Below are 18,556 nucleotides of genomic sequence, written 5' to 3'. Positions count from 1 at the left end.
GAAATGCTTTTTCAGGAGGTTTGGGGACTAGGGTGCATAAAGTGTTACCTGCTAGACAGAGTAAAAGTTGGCAGAGCTCTGGAGGAGATTGTTTGGTTGGCTAACAGGCAGGGAGGTGTCACCTAGTTTAGTTCCAACAAGTCTCTTTTGCTCAGACAGTGGGGTAACAAGATCACCCATAGTTCTGGGCTCCCTGAGAAACTGTACGATACCAGTGACGCAGCCTGGTCTTGACTGTTTTGTCTCTCCATTATGTGTATATTTGATAATATGAACTGTGGTTTAAGGGCTTAAATACACCCTAGATCTCATTCTCAGATCAAATCCTGCTCCCTTTTTAAACCTTTGTTTAATTAACTGTTGGTTATTGCTTGGATACAAGCAATCAATGGACCATAATTAAGTCACCTGACTGTTATAACTTTCAGGGTCTGATCCAAAGTTCATGGAAACAATGAAAGGTTTTCCACTGTCTTCCATGAGATTTGAATCAGGCCCTTTAAAGAACACACGTTACATTTCATATAGTAGCCGAAGTCGTTCTCTGACACTGGTCAGCCCTTAAAGGAGGAGAGGAAATTCTCTGCCCACATTGGTCTGTCTATGGAAACAGCAGTTAGCTATAGCTACGATTACAGATGATGTTTACTCTGAATTGCTCTTGATAATTAAGGTTACAGCACAAAAAGATTTTAAAAATACCCCAAGAAACAACTTTCTCATAAAATCTATTGAGTGGGTTTATGTTTTCAGTGGAATATAAGGAGATCTGGACTTCGCTTCTGCTCAGAACTGTAGCTGGTGAAATTTGGAAGATGAAGAGGGAGTAGGCAGCTAGGCTGGAAAAGAAATTGAAATAGCCTATCTAGACAAGACAGTTTCATGGCATGAATCAAAATTTTGGCAGTGGAACTGAAGAGAAAAGAGCAGATTTTAGAACTGTTACAGAGGAAGAAGGAACAAGTTTTGTAAAAGCCTGGATGTGAGGAGAGAAGGAAAACAAGGGAGTCAAGGTTTGGAGCTTGAGAGATGGGGAGGATGGAAAAGTTGTTAGTAGTGATGGAGAAAGTCAGGTGAGCAGCAAATGTGTATATTTAAAATAAACACATGCTCTCTACTCAGTGTGTAGGTTGGGAAAAGCCTGAAATAATGAAGTCTCACATGTTGTAAATGTTCTGCTATCCTCCACTGCGATTTCACATGCATGCTGCCTACCAAATTCCTTTCCTGCTTCCTCTCCCCTTTTTTAAATGCTTTATGCTCTGGCTTCTGTTCGTGATTTCATGGATTTAAACTTGTTTACCATGTTCTCAGTACTTCCCATTACTTCCTTTTTGTCCTTAGCCAGCCCACACACTGTTGCCCACTGCTTCAAAGCCTCAAGGTTCACAGCCTCAGTTCCATTTCCAGTTGGAGGCTGCATGGTGACATGTAGGCTTCCTATACTGAGCTGTGGAAGGGGTTGCTCTACATACGCAGAGCTGAGTAGTGGAGCGACAATGCGAGTGTGGGACATCCACTTCCACACAGACTGAAAAATCATAACATTGATTTTGTTTTTATTCACAATAATTTGGGGGAAAGCTCTTTCTCAAACTGTCTGCCATATAGTTTGTGTTTATTTGACATTGGCTCTTGATTGAGGGACAGTTGGTTTTGCTTTTATAGATGATTCTGGTTATTTGGGAGTCTGGTATAATGGATTGAGAATGGGACTGAGCTCCCTTGGCCCTGCTACCGACTCCCTCTGTGGCCTGGGGACTTAACCTTCCTGTGCCTCAGGTTTACAGTTGATAATAGGGACATGCTTCACAGGGGTACTGGGCGGGTTAATGAATTGTTCACTAGCAAATTTAGGGATAGAAATGGTGACACCTCCGTACCACTGTCAGGTAACTTTGTGCTGCCTGTGTTGTTTAACAGGCTGTGAAGTCAGCAGTACAGACCATCACTGTGGGAGGAGTGAGTACATCTCAATTTAAGACCATAATTCCCTTGGCAACGGCCCCCAATGTTCAGCAGATTCAGGTACCTGGAAGCAAATTCCATTATGTCAGACTTGTTACGGCCACAACAGCCAACAGTTCAACCCAGTCAGCCAGTCAGAATCCTAGTACCAACACACAGCCTCTTCAGCAAGGTCAGTGGTGTCCATTCATACCCTATTTTATTTGTCTAATTTAGGTTTATTAAGCACTAACAAATATAACCCCCCCCCCACACACACACACACAAAGGGTAAATAAACTGTCAAATGATATAAATCTGTGGCCCTGGCCAGCTGTGCTAGTTTTGTACCAGGCCCCTGGCTTTGAAAGGCTCTGTATCCCATTACCAACTCCAGGATGCCTTTGGAAATGCTCTGATATTGAACTCCTCATTCCCTAGAGACTGGCTCCTGGGGTGCCTGATACGCTGTTGTTCCCAAGGAAGAATGTCAGCCACTCATCTGCTTGTTGGGTGATTGTTGCAAGTCTGATACCCTGTCCCTGCCTCACTGTGCCCAAAAGTGAAATCTGGGCAGTGCCATACATACCTCACAGGGATGTTGTGAGGATTAATTAATGTTTGCCCAGCCTGATGAGATCCTTTGATAGACAGTGATTTAGAACTGCAAAGTACCCCTTGTTTTTACCATGCATTTTCTGGTATGGACAGTAGCAACCAGAAGATTTCATGCCTGTTCTCCCCTTTGCATATTTACATATCACTCCCATTAATGTCAAGAGGAGCTCTGCACATAGACTGATGAGAAGTGTTGGTCTTAAATGTATGCAGTTTGCTGGGTGGCAGTACTGAATATTTAGTAAATATGTTATGTTGGCATAAATTAAAGGGCGAGGGGAATGAGTTGGTGAGCAAAATTAGGGGAGAAAAGGCTGCCTAGAGAGTCTTGTTTAAGGGGGAAATGTAAGATCCAATTTGACCCTAAATTTAAGTTTTGTGAAAACAAACTTCGACCAAACTTTAAGACAATTGTTTTGAACAGTTGCCATATATTTATTTTGAATTGGTCCTTTGGAACTGTTCCCATGTATTGTATAAATTCCAATAGAAAATAAAATCCTGTAATGTTTTAGTGCAGACATTGCCGCATAGTGCTAATACTATGGTAAACTGAAAGTGAAATAGATTAGAGTGAAACTGTTAGGTTTTGCATTTCTTTCTTTCCACTTGGACAACCAGCATAAATAGTGAAGAGCTAATCCAGTTTTAAAAATCTTTTGTTCCTTACAGTAACACTGGTTTTAAAAAAATGTTAAGTTTTTTTGATCTACCAGTATTCTCCCAGGGCCTGATCCTGCAAACACACACTTGTCTTTATGCACTGAGTAACCATCATTCATTGGTGCTTCTCATGTGTGTCAGTGCTTGACTGGGGCCTAAGTGAGAGAGATCTAGAGAATCAGCTGGGAATTGCTTGCAGTACTATGTTTCCTGCAAATAACAGGTTTAGCTCTGTTTTCAAAGAGCTACTGGGGAAAAACTGTAATAAAATAATCACTTTATAAATTAAGTCCACTCTCAGTGCACAAGTTAAAATGTAAAAACAAATAGAACAACAGTAAATAAACTAAAATAAACAAGATAGCACCCAAATAAAATGTTACAAGCATAACCAAAATACATTTTAAAAAGGCAATAAACCCCACCATCTTACACACACAAGTAACTGTTTATTCTATGTATGTGAAAGTGATAAATTGCTTCAGGATTAAATTCTAGCGACTCTTTATAAATGTGCACATGTAGTGTGACATGGGATATTGTTTCTTTTAACCAGGTAAGCCAGTGGTGGTGAATGCAACTCCAGTGCGGATGTCTGTCCCAATAGTACCAGCTCAGACTGTCAAACAGGTGAGTTCAACATGAAATCCATATTATAGTCTCATTTCATCTGGCAAACAGATGTGAACATTCTGACTCTGGAGGTAAAATATGATGATTTACATTGTTCTGCACAGATTCTTGTCTTCAGAAGGACTTTTTAGAAAAATGTACAGTGTAGTTTTCTGCAGCGGATAAAAAACGATATGTTGACAATGTCATAAAGATTTCTTCTCTTTCCAGGTGGTGCCCAAACCAATCAACCCAACTTCACAGATAGTTACTACTAGTCAGCCACAACAGAGACTTATTATGCCAGCTACTCCACTGCCACAGATACAGCCAAACCTCACTAACCTCCCACCGGGCACTGTGCTGGCGCCAGCACCTGGCACAGGAAACGTAGGCTATGCAGTTCTTCCAGCTCAATACGTCACTCAGGTATGATGTTAGCACAGGGCAAAATGATGAACTTACAGAAATAATTGTAGAAGGCATCCTACATTCGTGTTAATGTTTTTGATCCCTTCCTTCAGTTTAGGGCTTTGGCTTGTCCTTTGCCAAAATGTGGACAAGAATCAGAATGAAAAGAAATGGGAATTAAATCCACGATTTAAGATTGAAAAGGGATGTACAGGGATTTTTGTTGGCATGCTGCGTATAATTGGCAGAGACCTTGTTGTACAGTTCTTCCTTTAGTGGCCTGCCTTATGTAGGTAAAAAAGATCTGGAACAACACAGTATTAGATGAATGGCAGGAGGGAAATGACACAACAAGATCTTTGTCCTTGGTACAAAGAAGCAGTGGAAGAAAGACAATAGGGCAGATTTTCTGAAGTGGCCAGCACTCACAGTTGGGGCCAGATTTTTTAAAAGAGCTCTTCCTATTTTTTGGCATCTGAATGAAGTGGCCAGATTTTCAGAAGTGCTCAGCACCCAAATAGCTCATATTGTTCTCAGAGGGAACTGCTGGCAGCCGAGCACTTGGGAAAATGTGGCCACTTCATCTAGATGCCTAAAAGGGAGCTGTTAAAGGCTGAGCTCTCTTGAAAATCTGGCTCAGTGTAGAAAAAGAAATGTACACTGAGAAAGCAATGAGTAAAAAAATACAAAGCTGAGGCACTTGCAGGGGATTCTGATGAGCGATGCGTGAGGAATGCTCCTGTAGTGTGTGCTTCCTCGGAGAAGGTCCTGGGTGCCTAGGTCTTGCTACTCATATTTCTTGCACCTAACTCATCGTGGCATGAAAAAAGAAGGTATGCAGGTAAACACTTAACAGTACCACAGTCAAAGGGAGTGCAAATCAGCCCTGGTTTCTTAGTTTTGTTAAAGTTGATCCTGAATGGATTATGACCTTGCAGGTTACTTCAGTGACTCGTGGGACTTTGCTCTGATTCATCCCTTGTAGCACAGGTGCAGTGATCAGGCACCAAGATCTACTCTGTAAAAAAAAGGAGCACTTGTGGCACCTTAGAGACTAACAAATTTATTAGAGCATAAAGCTTATGCTCTAAGCTTATGTTAGTCTCTAAGGTGCCACAAGTGCTTATGTTCTTTTTGCGGATACAGACTAGCATGGCTGCTACTCTGAAATCTGTAAAGAAAGAAAAGGGATCTGATTAAAGGGGTGAGAACTGTTTGTAACTCCACGTTTTCACCTGGTGGGTGCAGGCATTCCTGTAGATAGCTGATATACAAGCTATTGGTAAAGCATTTTAGCGTCCGTCTGACTGAAAGTTATTACGTAATGTAAGTAGATTAAAAATAATGCAGTCCAAAGGTTCTAAGATAAAATGGACAAAAACATAATGTAAAATAGGACATTTCTGCTGAATACAGAGTAACCCTTAGACTGCTTACTCTTGTGAGTTTGTGAAACTTTCAAACCATTCATAAATATGGATTAGGAGAGTACATGATGCATACAGCAGTTTCAGAAATGCTTACTAAAAACTGTGTACTACAAAGCCTGTTGTATACAATTGTAAAAGCTACAGAACATACATTTATACTTGGTGTTTTGTTAGCTACAGCAGTCATCATACGTATCTATAGCAAGCAACACTGGTTTTACTGGGACATCTAATATCCAGACCCAAGCAAGGCTTCCGTTCAATGGGTGAGTATTTTGAAAACACTTTTAAAAGCTTGCCACAACATCTCCCCCAAAGATGGTGAGGTGATGTATTTAATTGGGACAGATTATCCTTGTTTGAAGAGTTTTTTAGGAAAACTTAGCACGGTGGGGTGGGGAGGCTGCGACCTGTGCTGTTCTTGTTCTGTGGCTAAATAAAGAACATCTGTTTCTCTGGCTGTCAATCCAACGCCTTTTACCATCACTAATCTCAGTCAAAGTCAAATCTTAGGGTTTTTTTCCCAAACCCATAGTAGGAGTTTGAACAGAGAGCTTGGCCCATGGTTATTTATTATATGTATTGGCAGTAGCACATAGGAGCCCTGGTCATGGACTTGAAGTTGATTGGAGCAGCTGGGTGCTTAGCACTTGTGCAAACCCAGCCATTTATGTAGATGCCTGAATATGATTTGGGAACCGAACTTCAGCTCTTCCCCTCCCCCCCCCCCTTTTTTTTTTTTTAAATCTTGGCTTAGTTCCAAGGTAACACATTGAAAGTGGAAACTTTTCAAATTGATATGCCTCCCCCTCCTCCCACGCATGCTTAGAAATTCTACCCCATTCTGCTGAACCTGCCTTTTTCTGGAAGTCTTACATTTAAAGGTGTTTGCTGTGATTTAAATAATACAAAACAAACAAATAAAATTGTCTGAACGAATCCTGAACCCCTGCCTGACCACCCCCCACCCCTTCAATAAATACTTTGTTTTCAGCTTCTGGGGGTATGTCAGGATCAAAGTGTGACGTTGGGCAGTCTATACGGTTTTATAAAAATATGCTAATGAGTGAATATAATGTAACTGGAATATGCTTCATGTAAAAGGTCTCTTGTAAGGTATCATTACAAAGCTTATAATCTACTGAGTGTGGTCATCCTATTTGTATAAATGTACCACTCTTGTATCTGGGACTAGAAATATGAAATATAATGCTGAGGGACTATTGTAATTAGGCAAAGTGTGGGCCATTAATGGTGGTTTGGAATCTTAATGGCTCCCATCAACCAGGATAATTGACTGGGGCTCTGTTTGCAGGGAGGCCTTCTTGTGAGTCAGGCTGGGAGGAATGAAGGCTTGGGGTCTTACAGTGACATGTGATCATGTCACATGAACTGGAATCCATCTTTAACCTGGTGCTTTTCCAGTGGGGGGGGGAACCCAGAGAGAGACAAAGGATTCCTGCCTTATGCAAAAGATATATAAAAGGGTGGAACAGAACAAAGGCCGTGAGCCATCATGAAGAATCCCCTAGCTACCACCTGAGCTGGAACAAGAGCTGTACCAGGGGAAAGAATTGTACCCAGGTCTGGAAGGTGTCCAGTCTGAGGAAAAAACTTACTGAAGCATCTCTGAGGGTGAGATTATCAGCATTCAGTTTGATTAGACATAGATTTGCACATTTTACTTTATTTTGCTTACTGTCTGTTACTACTTGGAACCACTTAAATCCTACTTTCTGTATTTAATAAAATCACTTTTTACTTATTAATTAACTCAGAGTATGTTTTAATACCTGGGGGAGCAAACAACTGTGCATATCTCTCTATCAGTGTTATAGAGGGCGAACAATTTATGAGTTTACCCTGCATAAGCTTTATACAGGGTAAAACGGATTTATTTGGGTTTAGACCCCATTGGGAGTCGGGCATCTGAGTGCTAAAGACAAGCACACTTCTGTGAGCTGTTTTCAGGTAAACCTGCAGCTTTGGGGCAAGTAATTCAGACCCTCGGTCTTTGTTGGAGCAGACGGGAGTGTCTGGCTCAGCAAGACAGGGTGCTGGAGTCCTGAGCTGGCAGGGAAAACAGGAGCGGAGGTAGTCTTGGCACATCAGATGGCAGCTCCCAGGGGGTTTCTGTGATCCAACCCGTCACACAAAGGGTCACCACATATGGTCAGAATATAGCTGGCCAGATATGACCATTGAAAAATCCTAGCTTTCAGTGGTTGTTAAGGCTGATCTCTGACACAGAATGCTCTTTATGTTAAACTAAATAGCAGGGTTCATATGCTGCTTTGCTTGCCCCTTGCTCAGGTCTCTGTCTGCTTGCCTAGGACAGTCACTTTGTCATTTCATTATCATTTTTAATTCACACATAACTTGGATGAAGGGAGAGGCATAGTCTGAATTTATTTCTTCTCTATGGTACTGGATTCGGTTAGATTCATAACAACATCACAAAACCTGCTCCAGGTGTAGATACAGTCACCATGGAGAGTGGTCTTCACTCAGGGGAATGGCTGCAGCACGCTCAGTTGCACTTTCCTCTCATGTGGTCCACTCCTAGCCTTGTCTCCTTTCTTTCTCTTCTTTAAGCATAGCGTGCAGCCAGGGTCATCTAACTCTTCTTTGATTTTTTTACCTACTAATTATATTTTGTAATCCGTGACATAGACCTTTGAAAGCTCACGTTGTAGGAGAAAAATCTAGTTTGGTTTATGGGATTTCAGTGGATCAACATTCTGAACTTAAAAAAGAGAGAAGCCAATAATAAAATGGTTCTTTTCCAGAATTATGCCATCCGAACCTGCAAACCGCCCCAGGAAGCCATGCAATTGTACAAAATCGCTGTGTTTGAAATTGTAAGTGTATTTGGTTTTAAGTATTTTCTCTTTAACAAATATTTTAGTATATTGCCAAAATTAAATAGAAATATTAAAGTAACTCTAAAGTGAGTTCTGTATATAAAAAGGATTCCAATGTAAGGCTCTCAATCCATCCACAAATCATCCTGCTATAAGTGCATATGATACTTAATGAGACACTTTAGGCTGTGTCTACCCTAGCAATGTTCTAAGTTTCTGAATCTTGTGGTTTCACTGGTGATAGTATCATGGGAATGGTGGGGTAGATTGCCCATTGGCATTTAAACTGGATGACAGAGGTACCAGTGGTCACCTGAACCCTGTCTGCATGATGGCTCCTACTGTTGCTACCACCACTGGAGTTGCATCCGTGTTTCCATCCGTGGGAGATTAAGTACAATAGTCTGGTAGACAAAGCCTTAAAATGTCTTACCAATGGAACTGTGAGGTTACTTACGTCCTGTGAGATGTCTCAGGGTCAGAAGGGACCATTGTGATCATCTAGTCTGATCTCCTGTATATTGCAGGCCACAGAATCTCACCCAACCACTCCTGTAATAGACTCCTAACCTCTGGCTGATTTACTGAAGTCCTCAAACCATGGTTCAAAGACTTCAAGTTGCAGAGAATTCACCATTTACACTAGCTTAAACCTGCAAGTGACCCATGCTTCATGCCGCAAAGAAAGGTGAAAACCCCCAGGGCCTCTGCCAATTGGACCTGGGGGGAAATTCCTTTCTGACCCCAAATATGGCGATCAGTTAGACCCTGAGCATGTGGGCAAGGCCCACCAGCCAGACACCTGGGAAAGAATTCTCTGTGGTAACTCAGAGAATTCTCTGTGGTAACTCGGAGCCCTCCCCGTCTAGTGTCCCATCTCCTGCCATTCCACTCCAGTGCCATCAGTATCTGGTGTGATTATGTGAGGTCGTTCAGTTGGGATGATGCTACACCTTTCCACATAGTACAACGTCAGGAGGAGGTAATGAAATTATTTTGTGGCTCCCTAATTCTTGGATGACGAAGAAGGCATTCAGAGTGGTTGTGCTACTGTTAGAGAAGCTGATATAACAGCCATCTGAGTCCAAGTTAGGAAATATGTCTGGCACCTGCCAATTTTAGGTTCTTTTTAATGTAATGCATGTCATGTTCATAATGTGGGCGTGCACATACTTTTGAGCTTAGAAATTTTTCATCACACTAGAACAGAACTAATCATGTATGTTTAGTTTTCCTTCAGACATCTCACAGCCTGTACGATTGTTATTTATAGAGAGCCAAATGTGTTCCAGACATGAAATTTCCTCCTGGATATCAGCTTTCTGATTCCCAAATGTTCTGTGAAATCTAAAGGGGAGAAAAGATGCTGATGCTGATATACTTTGCATTTATATAACACTGTACAGAAATTAACTCAGGCCTTGTCCACCGCGTGATTTGCTCCAGGTACAGCCATCTGTGCCCAGGGGTGTAATCCACTAATGTAAACTGTCATTTGCTCCAGGAGAACTTTCCCCTGCTTGCATATGGGGTAGTCCTCACAATACACCTGTGAGGCAGGTTAGGCATCTAATTCCCACAGGTTTCAATTTATTTATCAGTGAATTTCAAATACCTTTGAAAATCTGACCCTTACTCTCTCTGTGCCTCAGATCCCCATTTTAAAGAGCGGGGTGTGTGTGGGGGAAATATAGCACCTTCCCTACCTCACAGGGGTGCTGTAAAGTTTGTGAGGTGCTGAGACGTTATGGTAACGTAATTCACAGAAGTACCTAAGATACACAGCTATCCAATCAGCTCCTCCCTTAAGCACCTTTGTGATTTCTTCCTCCCACCACAGTGCGTAGGAAAAATCCCTGATCTAATCCATACAGCCATATTCCTTCAACTCCCTTCTTTAGACTCGCCTCTGCTGCAAAGCCTGCAATACCCTGGCTATTGCTCGTGGCTAGTCAGATGATGAGCTGTGCCTGCCCCTCTTCCTTCCTTTTCCTACTCCCGGACTTTTACCCCCGCCTCCATTCCTGCCATTCCTCACCCTAATAAAAGAATTAACAAGCACAAAACCAACGAAACTTGCCACTACCAAAGCGGTGCCGATCCTGGGCCACATTACTTGTAGATTATACCCCTGTCACTTACCTTACTTTGGGGTCTTATGCTGTATGCCCTCCGGGCCAGAAATTGTCTCATTCGTGTCTATACAGTACTTGGTCCAATGGGGTCCCAATCCCAAGTGGGGCTTTTAGAAGTTACTATCATAGAAATGTTTCCTGTGGCTACTACCACAGCTAGTGTGATGCCTGCATACCATGTTTGTAAATCCCGTCTGGGTCTCCTATTTCAGGTATTGTGATTGTTTTGCAAATGGTGAATTCTGCAATAACTGCAACTGTACCAATTGTTATAACAACCTGGACCATGAAAATGATAGGCAAAAAGCAATAAAGGTAAGGGTTTTTTTTGTTGTTTCTCTCCTTTAAAGTTCGCAAAACAGAAAAGCATGTCACAATGTATCTATTTCAACATACTCAAGGCTGCTATTGAAACAGGACAGTTTGCTTCTTGTTTTACATCTCTGTAGCGGGGATGAAAGTAGCCACCTTTTCCTGTTGGGTTGGGAGGAGAAAGTGATTTACTTACTCCAGCACAATCTTGGGTTTGTCCTTACTGCACTGGTCCTCTAGATCTTGCTTCCTGCATGAACTGTGACACATCTTTTGGATCTGCATTGATAGGCCTGCCTTGATAGAAACCCTGAAGCCTTCAAGCCCAAAATAGGGAAAGGAAAGGAAGGGGAATCAGACCGACGGCACAGCAAAGGCTGCAACTGCAAACGATCGGGATGTCTCAAAAACTATTGTGAATGCTATGAGGTAAGATGGGTTTCTTGTCTTGAAGAAATACATTGGCTTTTTCTCCTTTCTAAATGTCACTCTTGCCCATTGCACTGTCTGTAATTAAAACTTGTAACTATGTATAATTTCTCCAGTGCATACTAAGTTTATGAGCCAGCAATGGAGAATAAAACAATATTTTAGGACACTCACCCTTTCTTTTGTTCTTTTTAGGCAAAAATCATGTGTTCCTCAATATGTAAATGTATTGGCTGTAAAAACTTTGAAGAAAGCCCAGAACGAAAGACTTTGATGCACTTAGCAGATGCAGCAGAAGTAAGAGTCCAGCAACAGACAGCTGCAAAGACAAAGTTATCCTCACAAATCTCAGACCTGTTAACGAGGCCAACCCCAGCACTGACTAGTGGAGGGGGGAAGTAAGTCAACACATTCCATCCTCTTGACTTGGCTTTAACACTGTTTTAATGATTCAGGTATCTTGCTGCTGTGCTGGGGTGGATTTTAGCAAGTTAAGATTACTTCAGTCTTTGACATTTGTATTCATGCTTTAGGTTTTGGTGGCTAATGTTATTTAATATTTGTATTACCATAGCACTCGAGAGCCGTCAATCAGATTCGGGGCCCTTTTGAGCTACGTGCTATACAAATGCAGATTACTCTCTGTCCCGAGGAATAGTGAAACCTTTCTGGAATATATCAGCCGCCTAAATTTGCAGTTGAGCTAATTGTCTCATCCCCTGAATGCATCTAAGTGCTGTTGGTTGAAAAGATGTATAGTGCATGGCTGCTGCCTAAACTATTAAAATACATCCCGTACAGAGAAGAGAAGTTATATAACAAGTTTGTCAGTCAAGATATACTGGATCATTATGACATTGAAATGAGTGCAAGTAAAATAAAATGTGCAAAAAATGATTACAAGATACTATATACATATATCTGCGGTATAGAAAACCTGTTTTGTGTTACGTTGTAGCATTTGAGAAATACTAATGAAAAACCTGTACCAAACTGTATACAGAGAAGGAGACAGTTAAATTTACATGTGTAAGCTTGAATTTGCCACACTTCCGTGTGTCTAACCACGTAACCTTAACATTCTCTTAATGCAGTTTTTAGCATCAATACAGGTGGACTCCTAATGTTAAATGAGTTAATTCTCAGTTTTCCTACAGCAAAAAATTATATGGAAAATTATGCATTCTCCATCTGTCTTTATGGCATTCTGCAGTCTGTCTCAAAATGTACAGAGATGGAAGCAGCCACAAAACTTTCCGCGTTGCCTCTAAGGAGTGATCTTCCTGCTTAGCTGTAGGGCTTGTTCAGTATTTTCAGTTTGGGGCAGCCTCAGATGTACCCCAGAAACTGTGGAGCAGATTCATCCTGGTCAGATCAGCCCTGATTGAAAACTTTGAATGTGCTCTAACTCTGTTTGAAAGGGCATAATCCTAAAGTTAATGAATTGGATTCATGAATTGGATTCATAGTACAGGGAAAATGGAGAGGTAAGCAAAATTTTCCTTGTTTGACAACCATGTCCAAGTATATATTAGTATTGCTATAGGGACTGTCTAGAGGGCTTCCTTCAGCTTCTGACTTTTCAGTGCTTCAGAGAGAGTTTTGTAGATAGTGCATATTGTGTAGCTTGCTGATGACAACAGTGAAGTTTTTATTTCCATTTCAGATTGCCATTTACCTTTGTAACCAAGGAGGTGGCTGATGCGACTTGTGACTGCCTGCTTGCGCAGGCCGAGCAGGCTGAAAAGATGGGCAAGTCAAAAGCAGCAGCGGAGCGCATGATCCTGGAGGAATTTGGACGTTGTTTGATGAGAGTCATTAACTCAGCGGGAAAGTCCAAAAGTGACCCCTGCGCCATGAACTGCTGACTCTTGCATAGGAGCCATGGTAAATTGGACTGAACATGACACTTAAGGCACAGGGACACTTTGGTTCACAGCAGAGGATTTAATACTATTTTATTGTTAATTTGGTGCTTGTTTTAAATTGACCTGCATAATGTTGAAACAAGAAAATCTTTTATAATTAGGAGTAGATTCTTTTAAATTTTAGCTAAATTCTCTTCTACTTATGACGATGCCTAAAGGTGAATTTTTCTTCCTGTTGTACAGCTTTTAACTTTCTTGGGTTTGGTAAGAATTAGATGTTTTCTTCCTCCCCCTTTCTCTAAGAAAATTGTCCAGAGAGTCTTTATAAATTATTATTATAATATATATTATTTACAGTGTATAGAGTTGTATCACTTTGTTCATATGGAAGAATCAGACACTGGCAGAAAATATTTTTGGCAGTAGACCAAGAAAACAGTATATCTGTGGAGGAATTAATTCTGAAAGGACATGTATAGAAATGAGCATCTTCACAATACTGACAATACCAAATTAGATAAAAGAACATCACTCTACAACCCTGGAAGGCAACGTATCAGTGTTAAGAACCGATTCAGCAAGGTCCTTAAGCACAAATAATGTTAAGCACGTGGGCCATTGACTTCTTGGGACAGCTTACACATTTAGCATCGCATATGTTCTTAAAAACCTTGCTGAATCTGGGCCTCAGGGCACGACTTTTAAAATGGAAAGTATTTACATTTTTCTTTAGATGATGACAGAAATTTCATTACCGGCTTGCTGAATAGTCTAAAATGGAAGTTGAAGGACAGATGATGGGCCAAAAATTCAGAAAGAATTAAAAGCAATGCTGTAAAAACAAGTTTCCATCCAACTTTTATCATTAGATAAACATCAAGCAGGGAGATGCTGTTGTGCATCTAGGGCTCAATCCTGCAAGGTCCTGAGCATTCTCACGTCTCATTGAAGCCAGAGAGCGTTTGCAGTCCTTAGCACCTCATAGGATAGAGCCCTTAAACTGGCAGAAAATGAGATTATTGTTGTGTACATTTACACAGAAACTGAGATTACTGGGTGTGAGGGAACCAACCCTTGTGTTTTCCTGTTAGCACAGTTTTCATGTGAGATGGATTCCAAACTAGCTGCATCCAAGTTAATCAGAGAAGATGTGTGAAGATCAGACTCCCTGTACACCTGTGGACCTTTTTGATATCACTTTTTTAATCTTTGGGACTCATTTGGCTTTTTTTTTTTTAAGTGTTATTTAGGATTGCAGTTTGAGCCATGACATGCAAGTACACTGGTACGGATTAAAGATCACCATCAAAACCAGATACACCTGACCTTTTTTTGTGTGGGGAACAGGGAAGGAATCAAATCAGGTCAAATACAGTTGTGCATAGAAGACACTTAAGGATGGGAACTTTTTCTAGTATTTACTACAAACAGTCCCAAATCACATTTTTGGTAGTGTAGCTCTAAATTTAATGAAAGGAAATAACCATGTTTAAATTCACAGGCATTTATTTAGTTAGATATCTTAATCCTCTCTGTAATTATCAGAACAAGACTGATACTTTTATTTTCCAAAAGGGATTTTATATTCTCGCCATGTGTAACTGTGTGTATATATTCTTTAACATATGTTTGTGTATATGTAGCAAATACACATACACACACCTGCGAAAAGGGAATCCACCATTCATTAAAAAGTTTTTTTTTTTAATAATTAGGATCTAGATTTCTAAAATGTCAGTGCGATAACTCTAAATGTAGATAGTTCAGCCATTCATCTTACTTTTTAGTGACTCAATATAGTATGTCCAGTAAGATTTGTATAAATGTAAATTAGTGTAAGTGGATAAAGTAAGACCTAATCAAGTTATTTTTCAAACAGATTGCAATACACCTTCTTTTGTCTAGAACTAAATCCATGTTAATTTTGTATATATTCTGTGTCCTATTCTAAATTGCACCTTTTGTGATGTGTATTTATATACAGTGTGGAGAAAATGTTTGTGAAACTTTGGATTACAGTTGTAGATGATGTATGATGGCATTGCTTGTAAAGATTTTGAAGGTGCAATCAAGTACTCTTAGTTCTACTTGTTTTGAACAAGTTTTCTGAAACATTGAGCTTGTTTCCAAACACGCCCCTCTCCGGCCCCGCTTAGTATGTAGTAAATCATTTTTGTACTTCCTTAGCCATTTGCAACAAACTGCTGAACAAGATTTACAGTCGAGTTCATCCAGTTATTTTAAACAGATCTGGGGTGGGGTCAAAGGTTCATTTTCTAGTTCTGTTTACACCTGAAAGTAGAAAGATTAAATTTATATTTACTAGACCAATTCAAAAAATACACTTTTCTATATTGTAAAAAGTCGGCTAAATCACAAAGAAAAATAAACATTTATACTATTCTGTAAACATGATTTTTGCACTCTGTTCCTTGAGAGCTGGCAAGAACATTAACGGTTTTATTAAAGTAGCTGATGTGTTAATTAGAGGCCAGGTTGTCACCAAAGTTGCATTCACTAAGGCCCCAAATCAGCAAAGCACTTCCTTGTCATTAAGCATGTGATTAAATACCATTGACTTCAATAGGACTGGAGCACATTCTCAAAGCATGTATGTGCTTATATGCTTTTCTGAAAAGAGATGCACTTAAGTATGTGCTTAAGTACTTTGAAATGGGGCCAAAATATATACATGCACAACCAGGTAATTGGGCCCAAAGGGGTATTTTTGTATTTAGTTACCTCTCCTGCATGAGCAAATTCAGGTTCTACCCCTGTGGAGACTGAACAAACATAGTCCTTGATCCAACAAACATATCCATATGGATGGACCCTCATGCCCTGTCAGGATCCCATTGAAGTTAGCAGGACTCCATACAAGAGTCTCTCCATGCAGAATCAAGGGTAAAATGTTCAGAGGCAACTTTGGCCACAGCCTTTGAAAATTTGGCCCTAGGCATTTTATTGGCAGGTTTCTAACTATATCCTGTAAGGGTTAGGGTACTTAACTGCATAAAAACGGTGAGTTTTAAAGACAAAACTGCTTTCTTCTACAAAATAAAACTATTTTTATTTTTGGATTTTTTAAGTTCTCCTGGCTCTTTCCTCTTGAGCTATTTTTTTATTATTATTATTATTTATTTAGTGTGAAATCAGTGCTCATGGAAGTGAAGAATTAATCCTCCTGGCTAGAGCTAACGAGGTACAGTGCTCCAGAGCTGCTGCCCCTCTCTTCCCCCCCACTCAGCCCTACTGATGCATCTCAGTCATGGCCTGCAATAAGTAGTAGTAGTACATGTCTGCTATTCCAGTCCTGAGCAGACAGTCAAACATACGAAATTGTGCAATGAATGCGTTACGGACAGCTGATCATTCCGGATTAGAATGAGGCCACTAAACCTGATTCCAGAACCAGCTCAAGTGCCGTGATGGTGGTCTGGGAGAGACTGCAGTGTGCTAGATGCTTTACAAACAAAAGAAGTTTACAGTCTACGACAAAGGGCAGGGAAAAGAGGCAGTGTATAAATAAATTGCCCTTTCAGAATATTTATTAAATAACTAGCTGCTTTTGCTCCCTCTTTCTTGCCATTTCCCATTTAAGGCTCTGACTTTTATAGCCTTCTTCCAAAAGTCACGATTATATGTCTGGCTGTTCTCTCTCATGTCTGCTGATATATGGTCTATATACAAGTCTTTGGCCTCCCACTTTGTCATCTTCTATCCATGAGGATTGCAAGGGCCATTCTAACTCTCACATCTCCATTGGACATGCATATCAACTTAGCCTAGCCTCCCGCAATTGTCTTCAGTTGAGGCAACCTGCATTAGGCCCCTCACAACCTCATTTCATTTCCTATCATGGAGTGTCCAACCATTTGGCCATCTCAACATTTTCATTTCCGTAGGAGAGAGCATACTGATCTATTTTCTTGTGGTTGGCCAAGTCTCTGTCCTGCACATTAGGATGGGTCGAATTAGTTTTGTACACCTTTTAACTTTATTGGCATCTTTTTATCACCGAGAATTGGCCTCAGCTCCTGCCATTTGTGCCAAACAGCTTTGGTATGATGCTGGGCATCATTCAGGAGGGCACCATTGTCAGCAACCATTAATCCTAGGTATTTAAATTCTTGCACATGTCTAACCTCTCTGCCTATAGTAGCCTTTATAGTGGGTCCACCTCTCTTAGTTGTCATAGCCTCATCTTACTCTCGAAGTCCCACCTGCTCAAATCTCTGTTGCACTGTTCAAAGTTGGTTTGCAGGGTCTCACGATCTTCCACACACAGCATTAAACATCAGCATACAGCATATTCCAAGGTGGGTCCCTTCATATAGTCTCACTTGTCACATCCAAGACAACCACAAATGGGGGGAGGCTCAGTGGTTTGAGCATTGGCTTGCTAAACCCAGGGTTGTGAGTTCAATCCTTGAGGGGGCCACTTAGGGATCTGGGGCAAAAATCAGTACTTGGTCCTGCTAGTGAAGGCAGGGGGCTGGACTCAATGACTTTTCAGGGTCCCCTCCAGTTCTATGAGATAGATATATCTCCATTTATTTATTTATTTATTTAAAAGGCTCAAGGCTAAACCAAGGGTGTCAGGCTTCAACAGCCAACATGTAACGCTCGTCCAGTAGATATGCTTGTGTAAATTGATGTGCCTGTCAAATGTACCTCAGAGGGGTAGGGCATTCCCCACAAGTGATGTACAACAGCCTGGCCTGACTGTTGTAATGGGGCAAGGGCCGCTAAAGTTAAAGAAGCAAGTGAGTAAGTGGAGTAAGCTGAGATATCCAAGCTGGAATGTGAATACCCAGAGAAGAGTAAATGTGGCATATGTACAAAAAGTTAATTGGAAAGTTAAAGCTAAGATGCTAGTGGAAGGTTATAAAATCTACCATTCAGGGAGTTCAACCTCCTGAAATGGTGTTGAAGTTATTCTGGAGGAAACCATGCAAAGGTATCTAACAGGTTACCAGAAGGTCGGAACAACTGATGAGTGTTCAACTGTGTTGGGAAGAGGAAACTATCCATATAGTAAGTGGGTATGCACCAATTAGGAGAGGCTCAAAAGGTAAAAGGATTTTTTTGAGGAGTTGCTGTGCCTTATTGGAAACATGAGAAATGATAATCAGAGCAGATCTAAATGCACGTGTTGGAACTGTGAAGACTAGATATGAAACCATCCATGACATTGGAACCAGAAATTCCGAGGGAGAAATAGCCCTCCACCTCGTCTGGCATTGGATGTGGTGATTGCAAACACA

At 40.8% G+C, this 18,556-nt stretch overlaps 1 protein-coding gene across 6 annotated transcripts in view; it reads left to right on the top strand.

The window, feature by feature from the left end:
- Nucleotides 1-15,699, top strand: part of LIN54 (lin-54 DREAM MuvB core complex component) — a 67,969-nt gene extending 52,270 nt beyond the window's left edge. For 5 of the 6 annotated variants that reach the window (XM_065596047.1, XM_065596050.1, XM_005292071.5 and 2 more), the window contains 9 exons: nt 1,924-2,140; nt 3,785-3,858; nt 4,072-4,269; nt 5,856-5,947; nt 8,471-8,542; nt 10,893-10,995; nt 11,284-11,421; nt 11,617-11,819; nt 13,088-15,699. In XM_065596047.1, coding sequence (XP_065452119.1) covers nt 1,924-2,140; nt 3,785-3,858; nt 4,072-4,269; nt 5,856-5,947; nt 8,471-8,542; nt 10,893-10,995; nt 11,284-11,421; nt 11,617-11,819; nt 13,088-13,289 — 1,299 coding nt within the window. In that variant the 3' untranslated portion in view covers nt 13,290-15,699. The remainder of the gene's footprint in view (nt 1-1,923; nt 2,141-3,784; nt 3,859-4,071; nt 4,270-5,855; nt 5,948-8,470; nt 8,543-10,892; nt 10,996-11,283; nt 11,422-11,616; nt 11,820-13,087) is intronic. The other variant, XM_065596049.1, reaches the window with a different exon arrangement.
- The last annotated feature ends 2,857 nt before the right edge of the window (nt 15,700-18,556 follow it).

This window comes from Chrysemys picta, chromosome 5, assembly GCF_011386835.1.
Source record: "Chrysemys picta bellii isolate R12L10 chromosome 5, ASM1138683v2, whole genome shotgun sequence".
In the NCBI taxonomy this organism is placed as follows: domain Eukaryota; kingdom Metazoa; phylum Chordata; order Testudines; family Emydidae; genus Chrysemys; species Chrysemys picta.
The sequence above is the reverse complement of the archived record's forward strand: the minus strand, read 5'-3'. Positions and strand labels throughout refer to the sequence as shown.